The sequence below is a fragment of the Elephantulus edwardii genome, unplaced genomic scaffold, assembly GCF_000299155.1.
Source record: "Elephantulus edwardii isolate Elephantulus edwardi_28Jun2011 unplaced genomic scaffold, EleEdw1.0 scaffold00094, whole genome shotgun sequence".
NCBI classification, from domain to species: domain Eukaryota; kingdom Metazoa; phylum Chordata; class Mammalia; order Macroscelidea; family Macroscelididae; genus Elephantulus; species Elephantulus edwardii.
The window spans coordinates 3812146-3822992 of NW_006399844.1; the positions used below are offsets into that span (position 1 = coordinate 3812146).

Below are 10847 nucleotides of genomic sequence, written 5' to 3' on the forward strand. Positions count from 1 at the left end.
TTATTTTTTTAAAAACTCTCAGGGGAGCTCTGGTGGCCTAGTGGCAGGGAGCTGCAACTACAATCCCAGAGGCGCAGGGTTCGAATCCACCAGATGCTCTGCCGGGGAAGGAGGGGCAATCTCCTCCTGTACCAGTCAGATCTGATTTGATGGTACACACACACAAAAATAATAAAATTTAAAAAAAAAACAAAAACAAACTCTCTAAGTTTCATTTTGGTTAAAACAGATACATTGGATTTATGGTTAAACTTCAATCGCATTCAAAGAGGAACTATTATTTTGGATTTGTGGTTCAAAGTGTTGCTTTAAGTCTTGCTCCCGAGACACTTGATGGTCAAGGAGGAAAAATAAAGACGCAGAATTCAATTTCTGAAAGCACTTGACAAAAGCTGCCGCCCGATGTTCTTGTCTCAGGTGGAGGGGCTGATGAGCAAACGCAGACACAGTCACTGGGGTGTCTGTCTGAGCTGGTCCTTGTCTCTGGTGCCCTGGGGCCGAGGCCACTCTCCTTGAAAGTGATCAGCCCTCCACATGCTAAGGAATGGAGCAGGGAAAACAGTGGTGGTAAACAATGCCCAGAAGGAGAAAGAATATGAGGGCACAATGACAAATGAAGGAACCCTGACTGAATTATGCCATGGAACATTCTGGAATTAGTTTGAGGTTCTTGTTTGAGAGTGGGCCAGTGAGTTATCAGGCCAGGCCCACCCTCTGAGCAAAATCATCACTTCACCCAAGAGCCACTGTTAGTCTCGCTCTCCCAAGATTTCACCTCTCCTCAGAAATCTCTATCTTCTTTCTCCCTTGTCCACTCTTGAAAGTGCTGCCTAATAACAGGGCATCACAGCATCTATCTGTCTGGCTCCCTGAGGTGGCTCTTACCCCACTGCCAAACCCACTGCCTTTGAGTCAATTCAGGCTCACAGCAACCCTGAAGGACACACCCCCTCCACAGGCTTTCTGAGGCACTCAGTCTTGGAGGCAGCCCACTGTTTCATCTCTCCCTTGAAGTGAGTGGTGGATTCAAACCAACGACCTTTTGTTTAGTCACCTACATGCTTCAGTCACGTCGCCAGCAGAGCTCCTGTAGAGTTGCTTAGAAGTAACAAAAAAGCACGGTGAAGGGTTTAGGAGCCATGTGACTGCAGAATCACTAAACTTAATATATGGCTGATGAATGGCTCATGCTTGCCTGCAGCTTAGCCTGGGGGGGTAAAAGGTGGGGGTGTCACGGCCAAGGAGAGACCGAGTCTGATACTAGCCATGTAGCCTCACCCACACGGAAACAACCCCAGAGAAGGCCAAGAACCTTCCGGGGCTGCGTCCCACCCCTAGATTATGTTCCTCCTACTCTCTCAACTCCCTGAACTCCTCCTGGGGCAGAGTTCAAGGCACCACTTCTCTCCTATTCCAACACTTCAGAGGACTTCACAGGAAGTGGCTCATTTTTATTTGGTCACTTTATTTCAGGCAGGGAATTAACTGGTTCACTTCATGATTTACTTAAGGGGATGGTCACAAGGAAAGTAAAAGGCCCTGGAGCTCAAACAGGTGCCACCACATCCACCAGGAACAGAGGTACCACGCCCAGCTCGAGCCCAGGTGGCTGTGGAAGAAAAACATCCTGGACTTGGCGAACTCCCCGGCTCAGGCGAGTCACATACCGGCCACCAGGTGGCAGCACAGTCTTAACACAATCCTCTCGCAGAAGAAGGTCTTTATTTGACTTCACAGCACAAAGGAGGTCCAAATGAGGAGGTGTTGCTGTTGACTGCAATCCTGCTGGTTGCCTCCCACACAGGATTTTGCAGACTGCCAGGAATTTGGGAGGACTGAACTGTGTAAGAAGCTCTGGTGATGCCACGATTGAACACTTAGCTGGGAACTCAAGGGCTGGCAGTTTGAACCCACTACCCAACTCCACAAGGGTGAGGGAGCAGTCTTACTTCCATAAAGATCACAGCCTTTAAGATCCAATAGAGAAGTTCTACGCTGTCCTAGAACGTGGTTATGAGCTCGATCTGACTCAATGGCAATAGATCTGGATGGTGCGTGCCTTAACTTACCATCTACTTCTATAAACTGCTGGCCAGGTCACAAATGGGCCAATAGAAGCATCACAAGAAGCAGACCCCATACTAGTCTCTAACAAAGATATGGGGTTAGTGACAGAGGGTTTGGCCAAGAGAGCTCTAGGAGACAGGGTGCCTACATTAGCCGGCTGTGCTTGTTTGTTTTAGTGCAGATTCTGGGTCAAAGAAGTGGAAAAGGGAAGGGCAGACCTCCTCAGCTGGGTAAGGCACTAAATGTGGGTGGGGCCACCTCAGAAAGTGTCTATCAGCTGAGGCAGGACGAGTCACCAGGCTGGAACCACCTAAAACCCTAACAGGATGGGGCATGGTGGAGGTGGTTATATTTGGGTGTAAGAGGCCATCTTAGCTTGAAGGTGTCACAATGCTAGATGCTTGGTGAATGTCTGTGATATAAATAATGACATTGTCTGCACACGGTTTCTTAAAGGAACCTGCATCTGCCAACCACCTGAGCGCCCACCCGCTTCTCTTCACCAGAAGAGTGGCGGGTCAAGGGCCCAGACCACTGACCTAGGGCTGATCCGCTTGGCGACCACAACAATGTCGCTGACACTGGCTGAAGTCTTCATCTTGGTTCCAGAGCCCATTGTCATGGCAACAAGTTTTTCTGTCAGTGTGTGACAAATCTAATGTGGACAAAAGGAAAGAGGTGATGAGGTGTGACCTAGCTCCCCCCAGGGCTCCAAACACCCCCACAAGATTAAACACAGTGTCCACCATGGGTCACATCACACAACCAGCTTCCTAACCTAATGGCAGAATTGAAAAGAAAAAGTACACAGCGATTAGAAGAAATGAGGGTGGGAAGAAGCAAATGCCGAGAACATGGGTGAAAAGGGAGGGGTAGAAACCTCCACTCCAGGGCAAGGTTTTGGCTGAGAGAAACTGAAGCTGAAATAATCTGTCTAAGAAAAATCATGTGCTCTGATTTCACCTTCTGCTCAGAGAGAGAAAATCTACTTTCTCTTTCTCTTCCTTTACCTCATGGTCCAACCCGCTGGCAGAATAAATATCTCCAGCGTGGCACCTTTGGAAACACAGCTGCACAAAGGGCAATTGTTCCTCTAAGCACATTGTCCGAAAGTGGCACTTACTTCAACAATTTCCTAGGTTAATATATCAACATGTTGTTTGTCATGACGATGAGAAAAGGACCTTAGGAAAAGGACAAGACTATGACATACGGCCTTTCTCATCACCAGCTAACAGCACTGGCCACCCCAAAGTCTGCCCCCTCTCTCATCCCTTCCCTTATGTCAGAATCTGAATATGATTGTCTCTTTCGTAGACATTTCCCTGCTTTATACCTACAGCTGGAGAAAGGTGGGCAGAAAAAAGCCCTAAACCCCACTTAGACATAAGCCTAGTCCCCTCCCTCAAACCCCCACCACAGGGCAGGGGGCCAAGCACAGGGACCTGGAGATCCCAAGAGGAGATTAAATGCTCCTTTGATCTGAGGTTCTCAGAATGGATCTCTGATTTCAATCCAATAAGACACCTTCTGGGCATTAAAAGAGATGTCATTTATTTTTCTGTATGATAAGCAGTTCCTAAGTGACACAAATGGTTAAGCACTCAGTAACTGGCCAAAAAGTGTGGAAGTTCAAACCCACCCAGAGGCATTTTAAAAGACAGGCCCGGTAATCTGCTTCAAAATGGCCAGTCTTAAAAAGTCCTATGGAGTCCCCTTGCAAAGGGGCTCACCATGAATAGGAATCAACTTGCTAGGCGCTGTGGAGTTGGAACCCACTCCTAGCTGACCCTTCACGGGGGTTTCAGAAGTTGTCAATTGCACAGAAGGGCAGTGCCCATCATTCTCCCACGGAGCAGCTGGTGGATTCAAACCACAGGGCCTTGGGATTAGCAGTGTGACTTCTTATCACCAGGCCACAGAGGTCCCTGATAGGGAACGGCAAGAGGCAAAAACAGTTCCAGAACACACCTTGGCTGAGAAGAGAGATGCAATACGGCATGATAGTGGCAGTCATCATACCTGTTTATACTGAAAGAGGGAGCTCTGGGGGTCAGTGGTAGGGAATTGTGCTGCCAATGCAAAGATACACCATTTGAATCTACCAGTGCTCCGTAGGAGAAAAATGGGAGAACCCCTCTTGTGCGATTTATTGCCTCTAAAAACCCACTAGAGGCCCAGCTACAGGTACATCATAACAACTAAGATCTAAAAGCAAAAAAAAAGAAAATTGACCCCATTGTCAGAGTCAATGTCAACTCTTAGTGATCCTACAGGACGGAGCAGAACTTCCTCATGGGGTATGGAGGGCTGTAACCTCTCTCTTCCATGGAGCAGCTGGTGAGTTCACACCACCCACCTTTAAGTAAGCAGTCAAGCCCCAGAGTCCCTCATCTGTATCTACAACCAGATCTACATATGCAAAGAACATCTGGGAAATAAATAATAAGACAGCAGTTCCCATCCAAGTATTTCTTTGTCTCTCAAAGACAGGTAGCCAAGGAATAAAAGGGATCAAGGACACTGAAGAAAAGATAGTTGCCTTTGGTGAAATCTTGACAGAAATTATCAGACAGAAACACAAAAGTGGGGCTTCCTCAGTTCTTCAAGGACAAATGCTGACAACATGTGCAACTGACCAAGTATCCACCACACCAGCCACTCCCTGTCTGCCGGAGAAGGATGGGTCATCTCCTCCTGTGCAATTAACTGCCTCTGAAAACAAGCTGGAGGGTCAGCTATAGGTTGGTTCCAACTTGACAGTACACAATAACAACAACCATCCTATTAGATGTACCAGGCAAGTACAAAGCCAAAATTGTTTTAATTACCTAAAATACAAATTGAGTATAACTTTTCTAAGAGTTCAAGTATAGGATTTGAGGGGATGGAGGACTCTGCCTCCAAGTTAAAGGCAACATAGTTTGGATTTTTTTTAACATGGATTGTCCCTTTTGGCTATCTCCTTTCACAAAGACTTCTCACACTTGGAAAAGTCTAAATACAGAACTTGCTGTAAAGGCCTGAGGTCTCTATTAAGGAAATCAAGTGCCCTGGGAGAAGGTAGGAAACCGTTATTTTCTTAGTACCTACATGGTCTTGGGCACACACAGTTTACTCTGTGGATCAGTAACTATCTAGGCTGTTAGAATCGTATGAAAGAAAAGCCTCTTCTAATAGCCTGAGAATCATGAAGCGATAAGACGGTATTCAGGAGGAAGCGGAAGCAGACAGTAGAAACTCCAAGCCCCAGGTATGCTAAGCGGACCCTTGTGAGGCTGGTTCTCTGCATAAGGTCTCTTTCAAATCCAAGGATGTATACATGGACTCTCTGTTGACACTCGCTTTCACATCAGAAAATGAGAAAGGATTACCTTCAAGATGGCAATGCAGTGGGACAGGAGACCCCTGAGGAGACAAGAAGAGTCTGTCAATGGTTGCCTGAGAAGCCCACCTTCCTCCAGTCACCACCACTGTTCCTCATCTAGTTCTGTTTAGTGGACACAGCTTGACACCACCTGAGCCCAGTAAAGACTCACTGCTAAAACAAACAGGTCCAGGAACTAAACAGAGAAGCATCGTCCCCCCTCCGCTTCCTGCCCCTCACCACAGTCTACTCTTCCACCAGGCTCTTCATAAAACCTTGCTTCGGACAAACTGTTGCCTCTACTTGGTGTGTCCTCTTTATGGTCAGCCTGTAAACCACTTCTCGTCTTTCAAGTTCAAGGCACCTACATGGTGTTATCTCTCACAAAATTCAACTCGACTTTTCCACCCCAGGCAAATCTAGACATTGTCTCTTCCAGCATTTTCCTAGCTGTGCTGCCTGGGCACAGTGCTCTCTACATAGTGGTCCCCATGAACACCTAAGGAAATGATGTGGCGTGCAACACTCAAGCCGAAGGGGTTCCTGCTTGAATCCAAAGATCTCTGAGATTCTAAAGGCAAAGCATTCATTCTCGGAGGCTCAATTTTATCCTTAGACATCCCAAGGATAATCCAAGTATATCAACAATCTGTCACACATGTATGATTTCAGTGTTCAGATCTCCAAAATGGAGACGTGGGCAAACACTACCATTCCACACTTAGAAATCCCCAGTTTCAGGGCCAGGATATGAGCAGAGTAGAACACAAAGCTCTTGGATGCCAGCTGAGTATGCTAGGAGCCAGAGAAGAGAATTCAGAAATCCCCACATGCTATCCCTAGAGATCTAAAAGGCAACCCACAAGAAAGTCAACAATCCCCATGGCCTTACGAGGCATCTTCAATCCAATCTTCATTCTCCAGAATGGCCTCAATGTGAGGGTTGGTGATAACAACATCATCCAGTTCCAACTCAGAGGGTTCAGACTGGGTTTCCATGGCACCAATGAGGTCCACAATAGGCCTGAAAGGAAAGGGACCAGTTAATTGATTTCACGGTAATGCTGCTGATCCACATCCTTCACCGATGCCTACAAACTGTAAGAGGATAAAAGGAACAAGATCAATAAGAGCGCCCATCAACAAACGAATGGCTAGAGAAGCTGTGGTATATTCGCACAATGGAATACTATGCTGCATTAAAAAACAAGGAACTCATGCAATATTATTCAAAATGGTTGACTCTGGAGAACATTATGCTGAGTGAAATATCCCAGTCACAAAAGGACAAATATTACATGATGCCACTGTTGTAGAATGGGACTGTCCTTGGGGTTGGGGAGAGACTGAGTAAGATGGGTTCAATAATGTATACTGCACTGAAACAGAGGAGGGAGAGAACCGTCTAAAAGAGAGATGTAACTGGGTATTTCTGTCATCACAGGAGACTAGAGCGAGGGCTGCATGGTGGAGGGGACCTGGGGGAGGGTTTGTAAAACAATGAAAGAATCTTTTCTTTTACTTTTCCATAATTTTTGGACTCATGTACTCATAACTTGTTAGTCAAATTTATGTCTTCTAGGTTGCAACACCCCCATGATACATCTTGAAGGATATGTACATGTACAGCCAAGCACAATCAATAAGAGTGCATCTGAATTCCAAAATCAATCTCCATAATAGTCTATGTGTTTCCTACTGCCAAAGGGGCCCTTTAGAGTAGTGAGAGAAGATCTTCACCCTGAAACCCACAGCGTCCCTTTTCAGCAGGAAGTAGCTAAGAGAATACGCCGTCCCCTTTTCCTTATGACTCAGGGTGAAGTCTCTCTCAGGGAGGAGTGATAGGGAATGGCAAAGGATACACTGACAAAGAAGATTAATCAGAACTGGCTTTGACAAGCACTGTGGCATTTGGACAAGAATAAACTGGGAGGAGGGTAGAGAGAATAGTGCAACAATGAATGAGTGGAAGCCCAAAATCTCTGTAAATGTTTATGAAAATTAATAAAATATAATTATAGAAAAAAAAAAGATCAATAAGAGCAGAAGCACTTGCCTTAAATCCAAACCAAAGCCTAGTAGGGGCTGAAGTGACAGGCAAGGCCATGATTAGACAGTGAGTCAAGGGGGCGGCCCAGGAGTAACTCCTCCCTCACACACAAAAAAGACATAGGAGATAAATCCCTTGGAGAAAGAAAAGAAGAGGCACTAGCATAATAATGACGAAGCTGTGTAAACAAGGCTTCTCTTTTAGGACAAAATGACATCCTCTTGTTAACTTATTTTACCTTCAAATCTACCTTTTTTTTTTTTTTACTACTTATGTGGGGGGTCTTTTCACATTATTTTTTTTGTGATTTTAACAATAGTTTACAGAGAACTTGGATTTCCATTCATTCACTGTTGCACATTTTCCTCCCTATCCACGCCCCAGTTTGCTTTTCTCTTTGGAAAAAAAAATTTTTTTCATTGAAAAAAAAAATTCTTTCATTGTTGCACAATTTCCTCTCCCCTTCCTTCCCCAAGTCCACTTTGCTATGAAGCTCTTCTTCTGGACTATTCTCATGCAAATAATACCTGATCATATATTTCTTTTAAACAGTTCTTTCCCTCATTTGTTTTAATGCAGTATACATTATTTTTACTGTCTTTTCTTAGTTCCCCCCAACTCCCATGTCAGTCCTGTTTTATAACAGTGGCATTATGCAATATTTGTCCTTTTGTGACTGAGATATTTCATCCAGATAATGTCCTCCATGGTCATCCATTTTGTATATTTCATTAGCTCCTTGTTTTTCAGTGCTGCATCGTATTCCACTGTGTGGATATATCAGTTTCTCTATCCATTCGTTTGTTGATGGGCATTTTGGTTGTTTCCATCTCTTTGCTATTGTGAACAATGCAGCAATAGACATGGGTGTGCATATATCTGTTTGGATGGCAGTTCTTGTTTCTTTAGGGTATATTCCCAGTAGTGCAATTGCAGGGTCAAACGGTATTTCTATTTCCAACTTTTTGAGAAAGTGCCATACCGCCTACAATAGTGGTTGCACCATTTTACACTCCCAGCAACAGTGAATAAGGTTTCTAATTTCTCCACAACCTCGCCAGCATTTGTTGTTTGCTACTTTCTTGACCTTTGCTATTGTTACTGGAGTGAGATGACAGCTCATAATTATTTTAATTTGCATCTCTCTTAGAGCTAGGGATTTTGAACATTTCTTCATGTGTTTGCTTGCCATCTGAATGTCTTCTTTGGTGAAGTGTCTGTTCATATCCTGTACTGATTTTGTGATTGAGTTGTTTACCTTTTTCTTATTGTGGTGAAAAATCTACATGTTAAAGGGTGGTTGGGATGGATATTACCCATAGTTGCCACTGTGCTCTCCTTGGTCTTACAGAATCACTTCTAAGAATCCCCTGATCCACCACAAGAGTCCCTGCTCCCCCTAGTTTCACTGGCAATGTTGGAAAAATAAAAATAATCATATTTTTATATCTACATTCTTTAAAATAAGCTCCTGGAAAGAAGAGCTTTCTTGGGTCTGTCACTCTCAAGTTGATTTCAACTCATAGCGACCCTACAAACCAGAGTGAAACTGCCCCATAGGATTTCCAAGGCTGAAGTCTTTACAGAAGCAGATGGCCACATCCTTCTCCCGCAGAACTGCTGACAGGTCCCAATCACTAATTCTTTAGGCAATCAAGCACTTAGCCACTGCATAAAGAGTTACATGGTAGATGTTAACTGAAAACTCAGTGATCTGAACCCATCAGCTGCTCGATGGGGAAAAAGATTAGCGGTATCTTCCCATAAAGATTTACAGCCTCAAAAACTCAACATAGGATTATTAAGAGTCACAAGTGACTCAAAGGCAGAGGGTTTGTGTTGCTTTTCAACAGAAAACAGGCTCTTGTTTATAAAATATATCTCATGTCAAATGTATCATGACAAAATTGTCTGTACAAAGTAAGATACAGTCCCTCTGATAGGATTTCACTGGGCCAATTGTTGCTTGGCTGTGAGGCTGGAACTCAGGCATCTGATTTCAGTACCCGTGGGTTTGGCTGAAAAGAGATTTGGCTTGTCCAACTGCTAAGTGAGCTGGCCAGTCTTAGATGAATGGCCGAGCCTTCAACCCAGGTGAACGTGTTCTGTCACTTTCTCATTGGCTCCATGGCTCAGGACGCTGGGAGGTTTAAGGAGTAGTTTTTAAAATTAATTTTCTGTTGATTTGTATATACTCACTCATATACACTGTGTCTTGTACATGCACTTTGCATTTTATACAATCATTCATATGCATTATATTTTATATAATTATCATTGTTTATGCCTTTTATCACCCCATCTTTTCAAGCCCCCATTGAGCTTTTCCCTTTATTTCACACATACACCCACTAACCTGTGCTGTCCCAGGGAATTTTCTCCCTTCCCCTTTTTCTGTTCCCTTTCTCTCCTTTACCTTTTGAATATTTATACATAACTTATTCAGTTGTTGTGTACTGTTGAGCTAGAACCAACCCATAATGGATTTTCAGAAGTAGTTAACAGAATGAGAGGAAAATGCCTGTCCTTCTTCCGCAAAGCAGCTGGTGAATTCGAATCACGTGCCTTCAGGATTGCAGCACAGCTTCTTACCTCTAGGCCACCAGAGTTCTCTATTCTTACTCAGTTATCCTCCTATTTTCACTGTAGTGGCTTTATTCAGGGGCATCCGTAAGCTCTAAGGTCTTGATCAGGAAGGGCAGCTGGCAAGTGCCATGGTACAGACAAAAAAATTCAGCCTGAGAGACCCAGCACTAAAATGTTTCTGGTGGTTTTTGTGGTGTTTTTTTTTTCACCTTGTCAGCTCTGATCTCTCCCCGGAACCACTCACTTGGTGTCATAGCGCTGCAGCAAGTCTCGGGGTCGGCAGTAGCGCTGCCTGCAAACCACTACCAAGGCTGCGAATGAGGCTAGAAAGATGGTGGCCAGCACACCGATGGCAACGATCACTACCGTCTCCATGCTTCTTTGGAGGGGGCTCAGCCCGAGTCACATCTCCAGGGTGCACTCAGGCTTGAGAGAACACAACGGTGGAGAAGACCTGGCAAGGAAACCAGAGAAGAAACAAACAATGGTTTTACCTGTGGAAGAGGCAAAAGGGGTGGGAGGTGAGGAGAAGACAAGGACCCTCAAGTCACCGGCAAACACCTGAGGGCCTAATAGGGCCAAGGTACAATTTACAAGTCATGTCTCAAATCTGCCTTGTCTTCTTTTAGGTTTAGATCAGGATGATCTTTCAAACCTGAGACAAAAGGGAACTTAAGTTTTCCCCTCTAAACCCATGCATATGAAAGGAAGAATGCACACTGGGAAAAGGCAAGGGGGTGCATTTATTGAAGATCTGCTTTGTCTATGCCAACTCTT

The 10847-nt window shown here is 44.7% G+C and overlaps 1 protein-coding gene across 1 annotated transcript in view; it reads right to left on the reverse strand.

The window, feature by feature from the left end:
• The window catches only part of TMEM98 (transmembrane protein 98), a 14283-nt gene extending 3797 nt beyond the window's left edge, over positions 1-10486 (reverse strand). The window contains exons 1-4 of the mRNA XM_006890917.1: positions 10315-10486; positions 6327-6458; positions 5442-5475; positions 2607-2722 (exon numbers count right to left, since the gene is read on the reverse strand). Of these exons, the coding sequence (XP_006890979.1) occupies positions 2607-2722; positions 5442-5475; positions 6327-6458; positions 10315-10445 (413 nt within the window). The 5' untranslated portion in view covers positions 10446-10486. The remainder of the gene's footprint in view (positions 1-2606; positions 2723-5441; positions 5476-6326; positions 6459-10314) is intronic.
• Positions 10487-10847: the final 361 nt, after the last annotated feature.